General features: G+C 39.0%; 1 protein-coding gene across 4 annotated transcripts in view; it reads left to right on the plus strand.

The window, feature by feature from the left end:
• PARD3B (par-3 family cell polarity regulator beta) overlaps positions 1-23,939 on the plus strand; it is a 1,140,922-nt gene that overhangs the window by 792,436 nt on the left and 324,547 nt on the right. For 3 of the 4 annotated variants that reach the window (XM_068967371.1, XM_068967374.1, XM_068967372.1), the window contains 2 exons: positions 10,273-10,479; positions 11,209-11,446. In XM_068967371.1, the coding sequence (XP_068823472.1) occupies positions 10,273-10,479; positions 11,209-11,446 (445 nt within the window). The remainder of the gene's footprint in view (positions 1-10,272; positions 10,480-11,208; positions 11,447-23,939) is intronic. The other variant, XM_068967373.1, reaches the window with a different exon arrangement.

Below are 23,939 nucleotides of genomic sequence, written 5' to 3' on the forward strand. Positions count from 1 at the left end.
ATAGCCAAGACATGGAACAACCCAAGTGCCCATCAATGGATGAATGGAAAAAGAAAATGTGATAGAGAAGGAAAGTTATGACCAACCTAGATAGCATATTCAAGAGCAAAGACATTACTTTGCCAACAAAGGTCCGTCTAGTCAAGGCTATGGTTTTTCCAGTGGTATGGATGTGAGAGTTGGACTGTGCAGAAAGCTGAGCACCAAAGAATTGATGCTTTTGAACTGTGGTGTTGGAGAAGACTCCTGACAGTCCCTTGGACTGCAAGGAAATCCAGCCAGTCCATTCTAAAGGAGATCAGTCCTGGGTGTTCTTTGGAAGGACTGATGCTGAAGCTGAAACTCTAATACTTTGGCCACCTCACGCTAAGAGTTGACTCACTGGAGAAGACTCTGATGCTGGGAGGGATTGGGGGCAGGAGGAGAAGGGGACGACAGAGGATGAGATGGCTGGATGGCATCACTGACTCGATGGACGCGAGTCTTAGTGAACTCCGGAAGTTGGTGATGGACAGGGAGGCCTGGTGTGCTGCAATTCATGGGGTCGCACAGAGTCAGGCACGACTGAGTGACTGAACTGAACTGAATACATACACACACATGCACACATACATACATACATTTATGCACACACACATATATACATACACATGCATGCACACACATAAATACCTACACATATAGTGGAATGTTACTTCACCATGAAAAAAGACAGAAATCCTGCCATTTGTGACAACATGGCCTTGAGAGCATTACGCTAACTGAAATAAATCAGAAAGACAAATACTGCATGATCTCACTTATATGTGAATCTGAAAAACTCATACTTATAGACACAAAGAGTAGAATGTTGGTTGCCAAGAGCTGAACTATTGGGAAAATGAGAAAGGATGTTGGTCAAAGGCTACAAACTTAGTTATAAATGCTGGGGATCAATGTACAACATGGTAACTGTAGTTAACAACACTGTATTATATACTTGAAGGTTGCTAAAGAGTAAGTGTTCTCATCATATACACACACACACACACACACACACACAAAGGTGATAATGTGAGGAGATGAAGGTGATAATGTGAGGAGATCAAGGCAATAATGAACTTCATTGTGGCAATCAGTTTTGCAATATATACTTGTATCACATCAAATCAAAATGTAAGTATATATGTATCAAAATCAAATATGTATGTATCAAATATTGGGTTAACCAAAAAGTTTTGTTCAGATTTTTCCTTAAGATGTTAAAGAAGGACCTGGGGCTTCCCAGGTGGTGCTAGTGGTAAAGAATCTGCCTGCCAATGCAGGAGACTTAAGAGATGAGCATTCCATCCCTGGGTTGGGAAGACCCCTGGAGAAGGGCATGGCAACCCACTCCAGTATTCTTATCTGGAGAATCCCATAAACAGATGAGCCTGGAGGGTTACAGTCCAGAGGGTTGCAAAGAGACACAGCTGAAGAAACTTAGCATGCACTTGATACATTGCATCATTAAACTTGCATCATTCTATATCAATTATATCTCGATTAAAAAAATAAAATGTTTACCCAGGGTAAAAAAAAAATAAATCAGAGACTCACAGGAACAATTCATTTCTCTTGACTCCCGCCCTCTCCTAGACACATACTTACTGGGGCATACTCTCATTGAAAGCAATGGTGAGTATATTTTATGCAGCCCTTCCTCCTTCCTCCCCTTCTTTGTAGCTCTCTCTGGACATGAAAAAAACATTTGAATTTGGATAAGATAAATGGTGTAAGATGTGGCTTCATTTTGTACAGGAAAGAACTTTATAAATTATAAAGCAACAGGGAAATGTTAGTTACTATTTCACTTGCCTTCTGTTCCTCTTAGGACTTAGCACAGTTCTGAGTGACAAAAACTATTCAGTAAATACTCATTGATGGCTGACTTGATTTTTAACTTAAAGTTTTACCAGTAGATTGAACCTAGGTTGAAGTGCACCTCTGAAGAGGTTGTTATTCATATTACTGGGGGTTTCCCTTGAGGCTCAGCAGGTAAAGAATCTGCCTGCAATGCGAGAGACTTGAGTTCCATCCTTGGTTTGGGAAGATCCCCTGGAGAAGGTAATGGCTACCCTCTCCAGTATTCTGGCCTGGAGAATTCCATGAACTGTATAGTCCATGGGGTCGGACACAACTGAGCGACTTTCACTCACTCACTCATTTGTATTACTGAATATTCTCATTACATATAATCATATAATTGTTATTCAAAGGTATAAAACCTTACTTTCTATCAGTTCTGGAAATAGTAATTGAAAATTTCAAGTTTTTTTTTTCTTTTTAGTGTAGTCCATTAACTATAAAAAGGGGAGAACTGAATAAAGCAAAAGTATAAAAATAATTTCAGGCCCTCAAAAAATACACGTACCCAGTTTATACAACATCATGTAAAAATATCTTCATGTGGATACCATCCAAGAAATCAATCAGTTTGACCTTTTCGGTATACTAATCGTTTTTTAAGAAACTTATTAGAATTCTTCTTAGTGTACTTTATTTTGAGACTATGGCATTATACAACCCACGTAAGGCATAAACCACTTAACAATCAAAAGCAGAAGAAAGAGGTGCTATTGAAGTAAGCCATACAAAGAATAAGTGGTAAAAAGAATGAGGTGGGGGAAAAAAAATCCCTGAAACCATTTGTGTTCAGAATGAAAAGCCTGTTACCAAGACATACAAGGAGGACTTGGAAGGAGAATAAAGGTATTCTTGGCAGTGGGGAAAAATAAGACTATTCAAAGTGTGCGTAAGGACAGGGAAATAGCAGAAAAGGTTAATATCACAAAGAGAGAAGTTAAGTTGAAAGGAATGACTAATAGAAAAAGACAAAACATAGAGATGAGTGAGTAATTATAAGTAGGGTAGAAATAATTAGATCCTTGAAAATAGGACAAAAAAACCTAGGGTCATGTTAGTAAGAACACGAGGCTGTGAGTGAACTTTGAGGGAGTAAAGCAATCATGGGGTGCACTCCCTCTAGCTTCACAGCACTGGAGTGGAGGGTGGTCACCACGCTCTTACTCCTTTACTTGTACCTTCCTTTCTCCCTACAACAAATGTTTATTCAGTACTTCTCTGCACTGAGGATACCAAGATCAACAAGACAGAAAACGGTAGGTGGCGTTCATCGATCCTACTGATCCCATTCCACAGGCAGGAACGCTGGCCTGTTTAATCAGTTTATTTGCCTCTTAAGTGAGGTTTTTTTAATTTCCCACTTAAATAATAAAAGGTTTTTTTTCTTGAAGTATTCACGTTTCCTTCCAGACAACAATGCTATTCATATAATTTTTAAACTTGTTATTATCTTGAATGCCAGTTCGGGGTTACTGTTGTTGGTTTTAATCTGGCGGAGTTACCCTGACAAGGCAAAGAGAGAGAAAGCAAAAGATTACAACAGCAAGCCAGTGTGTGCGCAGTGGGTTTGACAGAGTTCTCCAGTGCCTTAACAGAATCTCCCCAGATATGGTTTTAAATATATGGGTTTTTTTTTTTTAAGAGTTTGCCTACTAAATTGAACCACAGAATCCATTTTGTTATCCACAATGTTAAAAAATAAAAAGACAGGAGATTGTCATAAGAATATTTTCAGTGTAGTAAATTTACCATTTATTACATTTGTTGGCTATAATTTGAGTCCAGGAAAAAACCCAAAATATGGCATCAGGTTTTGACTTTCCATTTATAAATAAAAGAGGGATTTTTTTAGGGAAGAAAAGTAAAGCATACAGCAACACTTAGCGTAGATGTGGAGTCACTTGGAGGGCCACGCCCACACTTATAATCAAATCAGTTGTTGTATTTGTTCACCTAATCGTCCCATAATTTTCTCTAGATCTTTTCACTTTAAAATAGACAATGTTTAGAGTCAGAGTAGGAGAGATTATGCAAATATATAACTCTTAATGAGAAGTTCATTATTGAATATTTTGACATGAATTTCAGGAAATGATAAGACACCGAGATTTATGAGACTTAAAAGGAAAAATTAAAAAAAAAAAACCCTCTTCTCCTAGAGAACTTGGAAATTGCCAGTAAAAGAACTGAGACCCAAATGTCAGCAGATAACATATAAACCAGATTACATTATGCCCTGTGGTAATGAATAGGAAACAGGGCACTGCGATAAGCTTGGAATGATGATCAATATTTGGAATACTGAGATAGGCAAGAAGGTAATTAGGCCCATTATGGACACAGCACAGATAACATAATTTGGGAAATTATACATTTATATATTATGGGAATTTTTTTTCTGGGCTAATGGATTTGCAGTGATATCTATTAAAGCATATAAAGCATTTAGCCTCCAGGGGAAACTACTTAAAAAAAAAAATTTCAGTAAGTTTAATCTAAAATAAAAAGACAAAGTGAGATGTGTTGGAGAATAAAGTGGTGGTGTGACTTCCTACTTGGAATTTGTAATAATTTTTCATTCAAAGAGTTTTAAGGCTATTAATTTCACATCACAACTCCCCATGAAGCAAGTGAAGCATTTTTATTGTATTTGCCCAAGTTCATTGTTCATAAGACAGCAGAGCCAAATTGTTAATGAAAGCATGCTATCTTGACGAATCATGGCCTTCTCAAATTTCATGCTGAGTCCCCTTGATAACATTGCAATCATTTTGATCCCCAGTTTACTACTGGGCACAATTCCTTTGTTTTAGGGGGAGGGGCTCAAATGTAATTAATTTTCACTAAATGCCTTGAGGACTATCGATGTTACTGAAATGTGCAGATTAATACATTATTTATTGTTAACTATCATAAGTATCTGTTAATTATAAAGCTCTATCATGGAGGAAAACTTTCCATGTATCTGAAAGTGAATACCTTCCCCTAAATAATTCTTTATGTTTTAATAAGAATGTATTGGAAGCAATTTCATCAATAATGGAAGATCCAATTACTGGTCTTCTGGATTAAGGCATTCTTTTATTGCAAGATTTTAATGCTAGAATGGGAAGTTCAAACATTGCCAATGAAATCTCAGACTAATTAAATGATTATAGCCTAAGGAGAAGGGTATCTAAGACTCCACTATTAATCTTCCCGAGAATAGCCTCTATATGTGATGAACAGATGGAGATACACACACACACACACACACACACACACACACACACACACACACACACCTTATTTCAAAAGAAAAAACTGTAAGTTGTTTGGAGGAAAATTAGTTTAACTTTTGAATAAAAAAAAGGAAGGATGATACTGTATTTCTTTATGGAGCCCTTTTTCAGCTTCTTGCAGGGGGAATAGCTGTATTTTAAAATGCAGTGGTAGACTGAACCAAAGGAATTGTTCTAGAGCACCAACTCAATATTTAGAGTTGATGTAAAAACACCAATGACAATAATCATCACCAATGCTTTATGAGTACCTGTCATGTGCCAAGCACTCTTCCATCCTCATTTTATCCAAATTTTACAGATTAGGAAGCAGGCACAGGAAGGTTAATAACTCAAAAAATGAGTGGCAGAGTGGGGGGTACTGGAATGTCTCACTGCCTCTCCATTTCATCATTCACCGTTAATCACTACTCTCTAGAGTGTTTTATTCTCTATTATCTGTTGCAGCACATGGTCTTAGTTGCTCTGCAGCATGTGGGGTCTTAGTTCTCTAACCAGGAATCAAACCTGTCTCCTGCATTGCAAGATGGATTCTTAACCACTGGACCACCAGGGAATTTCCCTATTCTCTATTCTCCTAATCATCTGCCTTGCAGGGAACCAGCAGCAGTTGTCAGCCATAGGGAAGAGGCAGAAACCTATCCAAACAGTCCTCCAGAAAGGACTTTTTGTTTTACGGTGAGTTGAAGTGAGTGGACTTCCCAGGTGGCTCAGTGGTAAAGAATCTACCTGCCAATGCAGGCGATGGGTCCTTGGGTCCCACTCCAGTACTCTTGCTAAGGAACTCCCACGGACCGAGGATTCTGGGAGGCCACAGTCCATGGGGTCTCAAGTGAAGTGGACACAGCTTAGCAACTGTTGAAATGGGACTCTCTACTTAGAAGACTGGGGCAGTGGTTTCAGTGTTTTAACTCTGTTTTGAAGAGGTACCTCTGCACTTGGACACTAGCTCTCTACTGCCCTTCTCTCCATTTGTTTCATAACTATGGGAGACGTGGTGGCAGAATTCCTTTAAATCTTTAGACTTGGTGTATGTGTTCAGTTTTTTCATAACACTGCATTTTTTCTGGATGGTGAGGAGGAAGGAACAGGGGATATGTCAGGACTGGTGGAGCCAGAAAACATGGCCCTGAAATTTCCCTCTATTCCATATGAGGAAGGCTTCCAGGTTCAAGTCAAGCCCATCCTTCACCTGGAACAAATAAATCTTCAAAAAAGCTATAGTATCTTTTAAAAAATCTTTCTGTGATATTTCTTTTGGAGACATAAGGAAAAATTTAGCACATGGAACTTTAAGAATACTTTTATTATACTACTTTAAGTATAACATTTCTCATGCAAGATCCCTCCCTTAGTACCTTTGATAAACATTGTATCATGTTTCTAGAAATTTGTGAATGTCAAGTTCAAGTTTCTGATGGGAAGATAAGTTTATCAATATCTTAGAGAACATGGTGACTGAACATAAGTTTAAAAAAATAAAGCCTTGCTACTAAAGTTTGGGGAAAGATCTATTTCTTGGCACTTGCAGCTAATCTAAATGGGCCTGGAAATCATTGAAAAATTATATTCAGTTTACATTCAGATACTCAAAATGGGACAAGTAAATGCTCAAATTTGGACGTAGTCCATCTCATGACTGATACCATGTGGTATTCAGAGATCACTGTCTCAAACAGTTGCTTAAAATCAGCCACAGTCAGTATCACGTCAGCTACAGGTGAAAATGTGAGGAGTCCTCACTTTGGAGATGACTTCAGTAGGATGGAACTACTGAGGTATTGATTTTTATTAATTCCTCCCTTCATATCATTCCTTCAAGGAGACCTCTACTTTAAGTGGGAGCCTAGGAAACAGTATGATTTGTATAAATGGTTAGGCTAAAAATACACAGAAAATCTTCCCCTTTTGAAAGCTACAGGATTTCCAGTGCAGTGGCAACCTAAGCTGGAACTGCGGAGAATGGGAGTGGGGAAAGATTGAATGTGACAGTTTATTGTGCTCACATACTATCTTTATGTGCTAAAACCTTTATTCCAAGTGTTTGGTTGGCATTTAGTGCTGATGCCATCAGTGACTTATAATAATCCCTCGTAACCAGTAACCTCAACCTTCCCTCAGAAGTCTTGGACATATAAAGGAAATGAGAACCCTAGCCAAGATCCTTTCACTCAAAGATTCAAGTCAGTCAGTTCAGTGCGCCCATAAGTCCTTGTAAGGACTTTCCTGATTTCAAATTCTCCTCTCTAACATCAGTCTTTTTTTCCCCACCACCATATCCTGTTTATTCCCTAGAAATAAATAAGAAAGTTGTTTTCAAGCCTGAACATCGCTGAGTCCACATTTACAACCAAGACTCAAATGCTTTTCTGCTTTTGTTTTTTTTTTTTAACCACATCCAGTAGAGTTAGGCTATAATTTTGGCCAACATCAGTTGACACTTCTGATTTGTGACTTCTATTTATATAAAGTGAATTAATTGCTGGTTCTATTAATCCTGCAAAACCCATGAATCCTTAATGTTCAGTTTGCTTCAAATGAGTAACAGTGTATTTGTTCCTTCTCAAAGATGACTTCTTGCTGAGCTCCTTTTAGATAACATGCCTTATATCTTGGATGATTTATTCACTTTCATGTTCCCTAGAATTTATTGCTAAAGGTTGACGTGAATACTTACAGTTTGGGCTCTAATATAATCTCCTGAATGGCAATTAATAAATAAAAGATGGTTACTATTGTTGATAGAGGAACTAGGCTTCCTCAGATAGTTTTCATCTTCATGTTTTTCCCAACCTTCATGTCAGATCCCTAGGGAGAGATGGTGTAAAATATTTTCTGTAAACTCCAAAGCTTTTACTGTTGCTTTAATACTCCCACACCTCTCTGTTGCTTTTTGTTTTCTTGTCAGAAACAATCTTATTCAGTTTCTGTTTTTTCCACTTCCTTTCCTTCTTAGGACCATAAGAAATACACCTCTTTGTGAATTTACTAGCAGTGTATTCTTACTATTTACAATTTGCAAAGTAGCCCCTGAAATTTGTCCCTGAAATTTCTTATGATTTTTTTTCTCCTTAATCCCATCTATGTTGCATATCTTAATGATACACTATTACATAAAATGGAATGTTTATTGTCATCATGTATATTGTTAAAGTGCAAAATTGCCTCCTGTAAGCTAATGTGAAGCTGGAAAAACAACATCCAGTTTTTGCATTTTTGTCTGTTTAGGCTCAAGGCTAATCTAGACTAATGGTCTTAGTTAGAGATGAGGAAACTAGAGACCATTTGAAGTAGCTTCACCATAGTCAAGTAGAGGGTGGAGGCCAAGTACAACTTTGGACAATATAGAGCAGAAAAGGCACAGTGAGGCTTGCTGAAAACAGTTCCCAGCTCTGATGCTTATTAAGTGTGTATCTTTAGACCAGGTATTTCTCTGTCCTCTGCCTGAGTTTCCTCATCTGTAAAATGGGAACAATATTGGCAGTAGCACAACTTCCCTGGTGGCTCAGAGGTTAAAGCGTCTGCCTGCAATGTGGGAGACCTGGGTTGGAGACCTGGGTTTGATCCCTGGGTTGGGAAGATCCCCTGGAGAAGGAAATGGCACCTACTCCAGTATTCTTGCCTGGAGAATCCCATGGATGGAGGAGCCTGGTGGGCTACAGTCCACGGGGTCACAAAGAGTCAGACACGACTGAGCGACTTAACTTTCACTTTAATATAGGTAAAGCACTTACAACTGGGCTAAGCCCTCTCTGCCTTGTTAGCTATTAGCATTATTGTCATTATTTTGACTGTTTTTAACATATTTACAGTACATGGGATGGTGTGTTTTGTTTTCTAACTCTATGCATGTCTATACAGGCATGACACCTTTGCTGAACTTCCTTTCTATTCCTTGTACTACCTAGTATTTTCTTAAGCAACTAGTAATAATATTTATGGCAGCAGCATTAGTAGAAGCAAAAATAGTGATCATAGTAAGAAATGATAGAGCTGTTTCCTGAGCTTTACTATATACTAGGCATTGAAGTAGTTACTTTATGTTCACAATCCATAAGATGTAATCTGTCTGTATCTACTAAAAACTGTAAGGTAGTCTGTTTCCAGAAAGGCAAGTGTAGCCCCTTCATGACAGTAATCTTTGTAACTGGAGAGGATCGGGAGCTCTGGCCCTGGTGGAAAAGAGCCCTGCTAGAATTCCCTCCATCTTTAAAATAATCCTTGTGCTGCTGGTATTTATATAGCCTAATCCTGTTACACACAACTGCGAGCCTGACTGTGGGTGGGAATGGAGATCAAGGCATGAGTGAAAAGTGCCAGGTAACAGAAAGACAAACAGTGCAAATGAAAAATACTATACATCGAAACACAAATTATTAAACTCCACCTAGGTTTTTTGTAATATTATATCATGCAAAGAAAATTACCCCATTTCCTAGATAATCAAATAGAAATACATATGGAACAGTAAGCCTTGACACAGAAAAGTTGTTTTCTTTCCTTGCTTTGCTTTGTCTGTGGACTAAATAAATTGCGTTTACCATACAGGAACAGTGCTAGAGTATGATAAAGTGTTTAAGGACAGAAATTAAAATCACTTCAATGCTGTTTGATTTGTGTGCATATTACATTCCTTAATAATTGTAAGAACAATTTTGGAAATAATAAAAGCTACAATGTTTGAGAGGGCTTAGAATGAGAACTGTGAAACACTTAGGTGCTCGGTGTGTGTGTGGCTATTGAGTGTGTGTATACACACTCTCATGCATATAATCTCTAGAGACTGCTACAGCTTTTTGAATTCATGTATATGTGTATGTCCATGTGTATATATGTATATATACATATTTATTCTGTATATAACGTGTATTATCATTTTAAATCTTCCCACAACTTTATAGAAAAGCAACTAAGGCACCAAGAAGTCAAATACTTGCTCAAAGTCACAAAAAGTGGCAAAGCTGAGGTTTAACACCAAGTCCCACCCACTTAACACACCCACCCCTGCCTTTTGAGGTAGAACAACAAGCCTTCCTACTCCATCAGGCTGCCTTAGGGGAAGGGTGACCTTTTGCCCTTTTTTTCTCTTTTTTTTTTTTTTTTCCAGATTCTCCAAGCAAAGATTTTGGTCCAACTCTGGGTTTGAAAAAGTCCAGCTCCTTGGAGAGCCTACAGACCGCAGTTGCCGAGGTCAGGAAGAATGAACTTCCCTTCCACCGGCCTCGGCCACACATGGTCCGTGGCCGGGGCTGCAACGAGAGCTTCCGAGCAGCCATTGACAAATCTTATGATGGACCTGAAGAGTTAGAAGCCGGTAGGGTAACACGCTTGCTGAAATGGTTTCTTCCTCTCGTTATTATCAGCGAATCATAGGCACAAATGGGTGCTTAACTACAGGGAAAAATGATTTAAGGATCACAATTATATTTTTGATATTAAAAGTAATTCATTTTCCTGATATGTTTTGCCCTTTGGCTTAATGAACATGGAATTGGATAACGCAATATGCAATTTATTTTACAGGGCAACCACTGAAGAATTGTTCTCCTTCAATTTCCTACAAGGACCAACTGTCATTTACCCTTAGGGTAGCAGCACTAAGTATGCATTTCTTGACATTCTTATTCAAGTCATTAGATGCAGCCTCAACCCAAGGACTGACTGCATTAATTGCATTAAAACAGCCGGGTTATAGCTGCACTCAGAAACTTCTGGAAATAAACTCACCCTGTTTGTTTCCCAGCATGTCGGCATTCTGAGCTGATCAAGGTTAACAAGCTGCTTTCAGAGAGATCAGCGTTTCAGCCCATATCAAACCTTTTATACTCCTGGCTAAGCAACCAGTGTCCCCCACTCCCAATAGCAAAAGCCTTGCATAACCAGATTTAGGCAGTTGTCTCTGCAAAGGGCACATGTAGCCACGTGGCAGGGTAGAATTCCTGAGTGCTTTGATTTGTTCTTCTATGTTTTAACTTTTCTTGAAATACTGACAGGAGCCCCTGACTATGTGCATTGATTTTTTTTTTTTTTTCCTTTTGTGCAGATGGTCTGTCTGATAGGAGCTCTCACTCTGGCCAAGGAGCTCTGAATTGTGAATCTGCACCTCAGGGGAACTCTGAGCTAGAAAATGCAGAAAATAAAGCCAGGAAAGTCAAAAAAACGAAAGAAAAGGAGAAGAAGAAGGAAAAGGGCAAATTAAAAGTCAAGGAGAAAAAGCAGAAAGAGGGAAATGAAGATCCAGAAAGGAAAATAAAGAAGAAGGGATTTGGTGCCATGCTAAGGTAGGGACCTGCTTTTGAAGGCAAAGTTGGGTTACTTTGCTTTGGTTTGGTTTTTTTCCTCCTGATGAAACTACTCATTTGTGTTCACTCAAAAAAAAAAAAAAAAGCTTTCCTTCCTTTTTAACTAGATGCCTAAAAATCTGTTTTTAATTGAAGTATACTTGATTTACATTGTTGTGTTAATTTCTACTGTACAACAAAGTGATTCAGTTATAAAAGAAGAATGAATATATATATATATATATACACACACACATACACACACAGACATATATACACATTCTTTTCCACTATGGTTTATCACAGGATATTGAATATTATTCCCTCTGCTGTATAGTAGGACATTGTTGTTTATCTGTTCTCTATATAATGGTTTGTATTCACTGACCCCAAACTCCTAGTCCATCTCTTTCCCACCCTCCCTCATCCTTGGCAATAGCAAGGATGTATATGAGTAACAGACTGTACGTATAGGAGTCTGTTTCTGTCCCATAGATGAATTCATTTGTGTCATATTTTAGATTCCACATATGCATGATATCATATATCTGTCTCTCACTTTCTGACATACCCCTCTTAGTATGATAATCTCTAGTTCTAGCCATGTTGCTGCAAATGGCATTCTTTCTTTCTTTTTTTATGGCTGAGTAATGTTCCATTGTGTATACATAACACATCTTTATCCACGCATTTGTCAATGGACATTTTGGTTGTTTTCATTCTTGGCTATTGTGAATAATGCTGCTGTGAACATAGAGGTGCCTATATCTTTTTGAATTATAATTTTGAATAGATATATGCCCAGGAATGGGATTGCTGGATCATACGTAGATGCTTAAAAACCTTAACTGGTGATTTTGCATGCTCCTTTTCTGCAAAGGCAGAAGGAGCCTTCTTAGATGGCTTCTGACACTGGTGATGGCAGGAAGCTGCCATAAAAATGTCAAATACAAGTCAAGACTTGCTGGAGGCATGGGTAGTGCCCAGAGACTTTGATACCAGTGCATTATTTGAGTAAAGAAAATGCTTCTTTGTCAACATAGGGAAAGCAAGAGGTAAAGGAGTCTTTTAACTGTGGCCTCTAGAATACAACCTTTGAATTAGAGACGGCAGGGTAGATGAACCATACCCCACTCCCACTCCATCCCCAGTGATTCCAGGTGTGTCCATGGCCAGGTCTGTGGGCACATCAGCCATCACCTACAGAAGCGCCGTGGTGTAGTGGAGAGGTCATTGCATCTGGAGTCAGAGGGCCTTCATCTGAACCTATCACCTTCCTACACAAACTGCTGGGCATCACACACGTTAAGTACCATCATACACATTAAGGCTCCTTGAGCCTTGCTTTCCTCAGTTTCAGAATAAGACTGGTCCGCTGTCGTCTAACTTGGTGAGACTGTAAGACGAGATGTCATAGGCAACCAGTCTATTGACTAGGCATGGCTCAGCAGGGTGCAATCAGAAAACAACTGTATTTCTTCTCCAACAGCTACCTTCACATATGCCGTGTTTATGCTGTCAAGGTGTCCACAGTTTGATGAAGAAGCACCTCTTTCCATTACTGCCTTTACCTCTATAATTTCCCATCAAAGAAGATCTCAATCTCTACCCTTCTGTTCCATGGGCTGAAGATGAGTCATGGGAGGTGATGGTTGATGGGCCAGTTTTGCATCTCTTATTAAACCCTTAAGAGATGTCTGTCTTAAGAATGCTGAGTGGTATTCGTCATCGGATGCTCTCAGTTAAGGATCTTCAACTGAAATTTTAGTGAAACAGAAAGTTCCATTCCATATCTGTTATTCATATATATATATATATATATATATATATATATATATATATATATATATTCTCTCTCTCCCTCTCTCTCTCCCTGTTTGTGTGTGTACGTGTGTGTGTGTGTGTGTGTGTACGTACGTGTGACCTTGAAACTGCAAAGTGACATTTAGGGACACACATAATCTAGACACCAGTGGACAAATCTCTAAAAATCCCTTGTTTTCCCTGATGGTTTCTATGGTTTTATACATCCATTTACCAATTACAGTGTTAAACTTGCCCTTATTCTGGGTAACTATCATGACTGGTACTAGATAATCATCATTGATAATAATGATAATACAGAACTGTAGTATATTCAGATGAGAATCACCTTTGCAGCTGTGGAGTTCAGAGATTAAAAATGCAGACTGTATTTGTCACTCTGATGCCAACCCTGGCTTCTGTGCTTTCTCTCTAGGTAACATTGGGCAAGTTACTTAATCTCTTTCTGTGTCATCTAAAAAATGGGAATAACAATAAAATCTACTATTGGTGGTGGTGGTTTAGTTGCTAAGTCGTGTCCGACTCTTGCGATCCCGTTGACTGTAGCCTGCCAGGCTTCTCTGTCCATGGGATTTTCCAGGCAAGGATACTGGAGTGGATTACCATTTCCTTCTCTCTAACCCAGGTCTCCTGCATTGCAGGCAGTTATAGCTTCTTAATTATATGTAACTTGCTTGGAACAGTGCCTGGCAAGCAACAAACATTCAATAAATGTTAATTATCACAGTAAGTAAAATAATGGCTTCCCTAAAGATGGTCGTGTCCCAATTTCTAGTACCTGTGAGAATGTTATATTGCCTGGCAAAGGAGAATTGAGGTTGCAGGTAGAATTGAGTTTTCTGTTCAGCTGTTAAGATAAGGAGATTATCCTGAATTTCCCCCAGTGGGCGTATGGCAGGAACAAGGCGTCTTAAAAGTGGAAGAGGAAGGGCTTCCCCAGTGGTACAGTAGATGGGAATCCACCTGCCAGTTCAGGAGACATGGGTTCAATCCGTGTTCTGGGAAGATCCCACGTGCTGCAGAGCATCTCAGCCCACACGCTGAGCCTGAGCTCCAGAGCCCGGGAGCCACAACTACCGAAGCTCAGCACCTAGAGCCCATGCTCTGCGACAAGAGAAGCCGCTGCAATGAGAAGCCCGCATACTGCAACTAGAGAAAATGCCCATGCAGCAACAAAGTTTCAGCACAACCAAAATTAAACAGATAAAAAAAAATTTTTTTTAAGAAGATGTGACTGTAGAAGAAAGATACAGAGAAATGCAACATGTAGCTGGAGGGACTGTGAGCCAAGGACTGTGGGCAGCCTCTAGAAGGTGGGAAGGACAGAGCAATGGATTCTCTCTGGAGAACTTCCAGACGGGAACACAGCCTGCCAACCCATTAATTTTGGCCCATTTTTGTTGTTTAAGCCAGTCAGTACATGGCAGTTTTTGCAGCATCAGTAGAAAAGCATATTGCTATGATCATAATTGTTAATACTTCTACAATATTAATTTATAAGGTTAAAAAATCCTCTTTAAAGTGCTAAAGAAAAATACTATAAAGATTTAACTACAGTAGTCTGTAAATAGAAAAACTATTATAGCTTCACATATCCGATTTTCTAGAATATTACTAAATTAGACTTTAACTCTGTATTTTATTTCACACGATGTGATTTGGCAGGTTCATACTCCATTGCCCAGAATACAGAGCTGGCTCTTCATGTTGTCCAGTGTTTGCTGTGTTTTCCTCTGATAGAAATCACAGGTCCTAGATTCTTGAGACATCTAGCAATTCAGATTTTATTTCCTTGCCCTATTTTAGAAAAATTAAGATCTGAAAGGTGGTGTTTGATTTTATCTCTGGTGTAAAAATAGCAACTGTTTTCCGTAGCCTTTTGCATCCGAGTTTGTGAGCATATTGGAGATGCTGCTACATGCACATTTTCAACAACAAAGAACACAAAAGCTGTTACCATTAGCCAACAGACTTTGCTTTAACTCTCATCTGTTGCTCAGATGCTATTGACTTAGTTACTTATTAAAAAAAAAATTGATTGCTCTAAGAATCTCAAGGAGTTAGATATGTGGTTTAAATATGTATTATTTTTTCCCAGTATCTGCATTTCAGACACCCTCCTGAACATAGGGCTTTAGTATCGATTGTGTAGCTGTGCCATGCACAATGATACTTGGCCAAGGGCGTGAGCAGGGACCAAATTTCTGCCTCCCTGTCCTTTCCTCGCCACATATCACGGAAGTGTAATTGTGGCAGTGGTAGATTTGCTCTTGCTTGTGGAAAGTGAAGTGCCGTGTGCTTTTCTGCTATTCTCTGGTTGCTTTGTGGTGACGCCATGTAATAGCACAGTTTAGCTCAGTTAACTTAACCTATTTCCTATCATTTTGAAAAAATTACGGGCTATCTCATTAACTCATACCTTGATATATATTGTTCGGCTCCAGTACGCTTTGTTGATTTCAGAATCACTTCCTTGCAGATTCACCTATGGCTTTTACATAGGCTATGACTTATTGTGGGAAAATATACAGCTTAAGAAGCTACCAGTTTTGGTAGTTTCCCTCTATACCAAAGAGAGTTTTAGAGGATCAAGCTACTTACATTTTTTTCATTTTGTGTTTCTTGTATTCTTCGTGGCACTTCCCCGCAGAAGAGACCACCAGTGGCTCCTTGCAACAAAAGGGTGAAGTTCAAAACCCCTCAACAAACAGCCTCATAGCTATCAGCCCTATTCCACCTTCCTGGGGTCTAACATATATTTTCTAAGCACTAAAAACATATATATATATCTTTTGGCTAAGAAATCTTGCCCTGTTTATAGTAAAAACCCAAAGTCAGTCCTTGATTTGTTAATTATTTAATAAGCTTGTCAGTCCTTATATTCTTGAAACTGAATTCTGTCAGTTTAATTGTGTTTGAAATCCATTCCTTTACATCATAGCCACTATCATCTCCTCTTGGTATTATAGACCACTCACTTTAAAAGCCTTCAGAAGGTCAGCTTGTTCTGGACCTAAATGAAAAGGTTTAATGTCTATCAAGTACCTTCTTCTATACCGTTGGTGTGCCCAGGAAACTTTTTTGATGGATTAACAAAGAACAAAGAGCAAAACCTGCCACTAAGAATTTCATTTCTGTTTTTTAATATTTTGCCCATATTGATTTGATCAGTAACATTGTTGAATGCCTCCTCTATGTCAAAAGCATTCATAATTATTCTTCACTTACATAACCACCATTTAATAAGGGCCTTCTTTGCATCAGACTTCCCTGATGCAAACAGAGACCTGCAATGCGAGAGACCTGGGTTCCATCCCTGGGTCAGGAAGATCCCTTGGAGAAGGGAATGGCAACCCACTCTAGTATCCTTGCCTGGAGAATTCCATGGACAGAGGAGCCTGGCAGGATACAGTCCATGGGACGCAACTGAGCAACCAGCACTTTCACTTGCATCGGGCACTGTTCTAGGCACTGGGCATACAGCGATAAATCGCTTCTTTAATGGTACTTTTTTTATCTTCACAAGGAAGGGAAGAATCAGAGACTTTTTAATTTCTTGTGGTGAGTTTAAATCAAAACAAACAAAACATCATACAACATGTGAACTGCCTGTAACAGTGAATTTCCCAGGGAGTGATGGGATGTTTGCCTAGGATACATACAACTTGAAGGAATCAGCAGTCAATTTATATGGTGCTGAACAAGATCTCCAGGCCATGGCTCTTGTGGAATTTATATCCCAGTGAGGGAGAGAAGAGTGAACAACTCACTCAAAATCACTGAGATTATTTCAGGCTGTAGTAGGTGCTAAGAAAAAGGTAAAATCAGAGGAAATGGTATCATTGCACCCTCAGCAACTGTCTACTAGCCTGACAGAATGTGCATCTGCCCAGGCCACACTAAATTTCCAGCAGCTACATTATCAGAACTTAGCACACCAGGGTACTCATGCCAGATCACTTATGCCTGTTTTTTTTTTTTTTCTTTCTTTTTTTTTTTTTTTGTAGCATATGAGCATGGGAAGATTATTTTTAAACCAATTTCACATAAAGCTGTAACAGAGAGTCAACCCAAATTGTATCTGTTTTAGTACATATGATACCTGAAGTATCATTTTGAAGGTGATGATACTTCATACCTGATATAAACATTTTAAAGGCACATGGTCTGTGATCTGAATGGTGAACTTGATTTGTAGCTGTTTATATTAACTCTGTTTCTCCCAGCCCACCAGTTGGATATTTTTTTATTATTTCGTCTTAACCCAGCTAATGCAGGTATACACTGGTTTAGTTTCTACAACAAAAAACCTAAATCATGAACCCTAATGACAAAGGTATTTTTTAGAACACAGAGGAAAAACTTTTATTTCTAAGCTTTGCAAATGGCAAAGCGTCAGTTTCATCCATTTTATACCAAAATAGACTACAAGCATGCCTTGTTTTATTGTACTTCACTTATTTTGCTTTGGAGATATTGGAATTTTTACAAATTGAAGGTTTGCGACAACCCTGTATTGAGCAAGTCTATCGGTGCCATTTTTCAAATAGCATTTGCTCAGTTCATTTCTTTGTGTCACATTTTCATCATCTGTGCAATAGTTCAGGCTTTTTCGTTTTTATTTATCTGTTATGGTGATCTCTAATGATCGTTAGCCTATTTTAGCACTTAAGTATATTTTAATTAAGATGTGCATTGTGTCTTAGACATAATGCTATTGTATGCTATAAACAGGGCTTCCCTGATAGCTCAGTTGATAAAGAATCCGCCTGCAATGCAGGAGACCCCGGTTCAGTTCCTAGGTCAGGAAGATCCACTGGAGAAGGGATAGGTTACACACTCCAGTATTTCTGGGCTTCCCTTGTGGCTCAGCTGGTAAAGAATCTGCCTACAGTGTAGGAGACCTGGGTTGGGAAGGATACCCACTCCAATATTCTAGCCTAGAGAATTCCATGGACTGTATACTCCATGGGGTCGCAAAGAGTCAAACACGACTGAGTGACTTTCATTTACTTTCACTTTCATACTATAAACATAACTTTTATATGCCCTGGGAAGCCAAAAAAGTTGTTTGACTTGTTTTAATGTGATATCATTGCCGTAATCTGGAACCAAACCCACAATATCTGCCTGTAAATATCTTATTGAAACTAGGGAAGGTCTATATTGTGACATCTGCTATGAATTATTTAAAAGAGAATGCTCCTACACACATACACACACACACACAAACACACAGACACCCTCATCTATCACCACAAACAACCCAGACATCACCACCATCAAATTAATTCTTAACTGAGTTGAAAATCTGCCAGTTACAAGCTCTGTGGCCTTCATTAATCCCTTGGAGTCTCAGTCTACTCATGAGTAAACTGGGGATAATAATGTATACTCTCTGAATTGTTGTGAAGTTTAAGTTCAGCAGTTTCTGTGAGCAAAACACTCAGTATGGTTCCTGGCCTAGTAGATTCCCTTTCTTGTCTTCCATCAGGGGACCAAACCTCAGACAGCCAACCCTCAGATATTGCCTTTCACTTGTAACCCACTAAATTTTGCTTTGATTTTTCTCTTTCCCTCTAATTGCTGTTGTGTATTTCAGGCGGACATGCCGTCTTAAGCCTGGACAGTTTTGTGTAGGAAACTCTAAGAAGTAATGATAAAACTGAAATCATTCACTCATTTATATTTTATAAACTTTGGGTCACCCCCTTCTAAAAGTAACCATTAACTATTATCAAAGGTTATTTCATCTCTTAATGACGAATAACTTCATACCAAATTAAATCAGCAAAACTTTCTATTGCTAAATACAAATAGAAAATGAACTCGGAGAATAATTTTTTTTGTTGTTTTGCTTTCCTTTTTTTTTTTCTTTGTCCAGTATTTCAGGCCAGAATGTATGGATGGGTTTCAGACTTGATATTCTTAACGCATGGCTCAGAGTTATTTCATTGGACTGCCTTGGAAGTTGTCTTAGAATACATGACCCATAAAGATACATTTTGACGTGATTTTTAAATTAGGTTAGATAGACTGAATACTTAAGTCTCCAGGGAGCATGACATACCTGTCATCCTTTCTTCTCCTTACCTTGATCCCATAATGGCTGTTACAGGTCTCGTGTACAATAACTGTAATGCACTCGTGCCTGTCATTACCTCTTCCCATGTAGTGGTTGTGAAGTGTCTGGTTATCCCTGCAGCTTTATGGGTGTGAAGGGTAACCTAGCTTATGCAGCCAGGCCAGGGAAATTGTTACAGTCATCTCCCCAAAGGCAAAAGGCCCACTACAGACTAGCGTTAAGGGGCTTGGTTTCATGAAGTAGAAGCCAGCTGGAAACAAGAAATTTCAGATGAAAGATGAAAGCCAGAGTAGGTCAAAGTTGATAATTCAGCTTCCAGCCGGATATAGAAATACATTGAAAACGCAGAGATTTGCAGATCAGGGTAAAATGTCTGCATATATTAAATCTGAAAGAAATATAGCACTGTGACAAAAATAAATAAATAATAAATTTGCATGTCTAAGGCTACTCCTGGTGCAGCCATCCATTCTCCTCCAGGGCTGTCTGTGATTGCTGATTGCCGAGGGAAAGAAATAGAAGCTGAAAGCACGTTGGAATGTGGTTAGGCTCACTTTTTGCCTCTTTGGTAACTGAATTTTCTCACCTCACCGTCCATCTTAAATTATTTAAGTTTCTTTTCCACAGTATGAGCCATGAATATTTCGTTTCTTGGTTTGTTAATTTGCCAATTTTCCTTTGAGCTAAGTGCCCCAGTAATTTTAATTTTTCATTCAAGTTGGGAAGACCAATGACCCCTTTTTTTTTCATTATTACTATCACAGGCGTAGACGCAGAATGCTCCTTTTTATGGCCAGCAGTGTTGAGCCCATAATGGAATTGCAAAATAGAGGATATAATATACTGATATTGACTTCCATTAGACCCAGTGGTGTGATAGCTGATAATATTTATATATTTATGTATCATACATCCTAGCTTTTGTTCGTTTGCAACTAAGCACCAGAGGGGGAAATTAGCATCATAATATGAGTAGATTGTGAACAGGAGAATAGAAAGAATTGGAGAGGGAGTCTTTATGAGTAGGGCAAGTGATATAAGATGATGAAAAGAGATGCAAGCATGGTACCTAAAAACTATAGGTGAAATTTGGATCAAGCACATTTAGGACTGCTTGGTCAGCATTTATTTCTTATCTGAAAGACGACCCAGAGACAGACAGGCTACTCCTCTGATGATAGACTGAGTTCAGACAAATGAATTGCTATGGTACCCAGCATGCAGAGTTTGTTCAGTGTCTTGACTTTAATAATTTTTTTTTGACTGTCAAGTATGTCTGCAAATGTTTGTCATTCTTTTCTTCTGGGGGAGGGGTTGAGTATGTGTTCAGTGGAGGAGTGAGGGGCATTGATGGAGTTCATTAGTATAATAGTGCACTGGTAGCTGGTTTTCAAACTCATTTTAAAAGCTGATTGCTGTTCATCGCCTTCCCCTCCTACCCTATGTAAGTCTGATTACTTAGTAGTTCTGTTTATGGGTGTCCAAGGCAAGATGATTTTCTCATACATATCACAATAAAAAATGATCACGTAGAATGTCAACCAAAAGGCTACTTGTTTAATTAGGGTTCCCTTCTCCTCTTAATGTGCATGCATAGCTCCCATTAACGTTAATGTGAATTACAAAAGAGTACTGAAGAAGAAACGGCTGTTTACCTCCGTCCTTCTCTTGTGTAATGAGGTTTAGATTTGTTAACAGATCCAAACAAAAGTCCAGTGGAAAAAAAACTGGCTTAACTTTTAAAGAAATTGATATGCTAAAAAGAACTTTCACAAGCACTAAAGTGGAAGCTACACATTAATAAACAAACTTCATTAGCATCTAAGGTGAAATATAATCATTTAAAATGCTGGATTAATAAAATGCAAAGGATTTCCTAATGGACTCATTTGCATACTCATATTAAATAACTAATAAAACATATTAACAACAGTTTTATTCATGTATATAAACACTGGTAAGTTCCTCGTTGAGACTGTATTTGCTAATTTGCTTTGTACCACGTCCAGCACAATGTCATGTCCTTGTAGGATGTTTACTTAATACTATTAGATAATGACATGTATAGATTTAATCATTTGCATGGAGGAAAAATGGAATTAGTTCTTTACTTAGCACCTTTTATCTGAGCACCTCAATGTGATTTACTAACATCCATCTTCCAGATGGATGGCAAGCAGTAAAGAATGAGACTGGAGAAGTGAGACAGCCTACCTGGAGACAGACTTTGAACTGATAACAATACCAAGACCCCTCTTGATCACTGCTTCTATTGTATTAGCATTTAAACATTCATTGACACCAGCCATAATTCTGTGTATACTTTCATACACATGAGATATACAAGTATTATTAGGTTCCACATCTAGAACTATCATCTTCAGTTCAGCTCAGTTCAGCTGCTCAGTCGTGTCCGACTCTTTGCGACCCCATGAATCGCAGCACCCCAAGCCTCCCTGTCCATCATCAACTCCCGGAGTTCACTCAGACTCACGTCCATCGAGTCAGTGATGCCATCCAGCCATCTCTTCCTCTGTCGTCCCCTTCTCCTCCTGCCCCCAATCCCTCCCAGCGTCAGAATCTTTTCCAATGAGTCAACTCTTTGCATGAGGTGGCCAAAGTACTGGAGTTTCAGCTTTAGCATCATTCCTTCCAAAGAAATCCCAGGGCTGATCTCCTTCAGAATGGACTGGTTGGATCTCCTTGCAGTCCAAGGGACTCTCAAGAGTCTTCTCCATCACCACAGTTCAAAAGCATCAATTCTTCGGCACTCAGCTTTCTTCACAGTCCAACTCTCACATCCATACAAACCACTGGAAAAACCATAGCCTTGATTAGGTAGACCTTAGTTGGCAAAGTAATGGCTCTGCTTTTGAATATGCTGTCTAGGTTGGTCATAACTTTTCTTCCAAGGAGTAAGCGTCTTTTAATTTCATGGCTGCAGTCACCATCTGCAGTGATTTTGGAGCCCAAAAAAAATAAAGTCTGACACTGTTTGCACTGTTTCCCCATCTATTTCCCATGGAGTGATGGGACCAGATGCCATGATCTTCGTTTTCTAAATGTTGAGCTGCTAAATAGCATCCACCAGAATTTTGGAGACAGTCCAGTTTTGTTTCTCCAGCTAGCTGCCGGTCATTTCTGCACAGTGGCCCAGCCTCACCTCAGCTTTAGCATGTCTGAAATCCATTTCATCATTCACGCATCTAAGTCACAAGTTCATCCTGACTCCCTTGATTCTGTCTGAGATCCTGCCAGGAATCCCATGACATCCGGGATGACTCCCTCTTCCTATTCCCATTCTTCCATCATCCAGCAATCCTGTTGATACTTACAAAATGCTCTCTCTTCCATTTGGGTCTCTTTTTTTTTTTTTCTTTTTCCATGTCTACTGCCATACTCTAATTACCATGTTTGTTTTCTATGACTAGACTGCTTCCATAGATGCCTAACCAATTTGCATGCTTTCTTCCTTTCTTCATTCCAATTCATCCCAGGCATGACCACCAATCAGTCATTCATTCAGTTTTCAGATAGTCAATGAACACCTTGTGCCCTCAAATGTGATATAGAACAGTGGCAAAGAGCAGAGCCTCCAGAATCATTCTGTTTAGGTTCAAATCCCAGCTCCATTTCTTTCAACGACTACCTAACCACTCTGCACTTCAATTTTCTCCTTTGTGTGATGATTCCCAGTTATCCAGTAATTCTCAAAAATCCAGCTGTACTCTAGAGTCATCAGCAGAGCTTGTTAAAGTTATGAATCACTGGACTTCATCATCAGAGATTCTGATTCACTAGGTCTAGACTAGGACCTGGGATTCCCTGATGTTTCTTTTGCATCCAACCCCAGGAACCTCCATTTGGGAACTACTGACTCATTAAAATAAAATTAGTTTGGCATTCAGTAGCCTCTATATTCTTATTCCAATTGCTTTTTTTTCTATTAAAAAATTTTGGCCACCCTGAATGGCCTGGAGTGCAGTGGCAGGGAATAGTCTTAACCACTGGACTGCCAAGGATGTCCCTCCAGTTTATTTTTCTATCATTGATTTTTCTTGTTGCTTTCTGCTAACTCACTCCTCCAGCCAGATTACTCACTATTACCCTCAAACAAGCTTTATGGAGCCCTGAGTTGCCCCCCTCTCTTGAGCTGATCCCTTTTCCTTCTCTCTGAGTCCCCCCAGGCCTCTGAACACACCTTCAGCCCCATTTCCACAGTCCTTCTTTGACCTGCGTGTCTCTCTTTCTCATCAATACTTTTATAGTTCGTGTCTCCTCATTTAGTACTTCCCATAGGCTGACTCGGCTTTTAGTTTGGGTTTTACACATTTGTCTCATGTCCTCAGTGGGATTGTAAATTCCTTTAAACAAACAGACTTTCTCATCATACTTTTCAGTGTTGGCCTTTAATAAGCTTGTGCTGATTGGCTGGCTTATATGATGTGCTAATTAGAGTAGACTTATTTGAATATTAATGTGTAGTGCCCTTTAGTCATTCTAGATAATAGTAGTGAAAATAATGAAAATAGTGGAAGTGGTCCAAAATTAAGAAAGAGGGAAAACTGTATTAGGAGTTTTTGT

The sequence above is a fragment of the Capricornis sumatraensis genome, chromosome 3, assembly GCF_032405125.1.
Source record: "Capricornis sumatraensis isolate serow.1 chromosome 3, serow.2, whole genome shotgun sequence".
Classification (NCBI taxonomy): domain Eukaryota; kingdom Metazoa; phylum Chordata; class Mammalia; order Artiodactyla; family Bovidae; genus Capricornis; species Capricornis sumatraensis.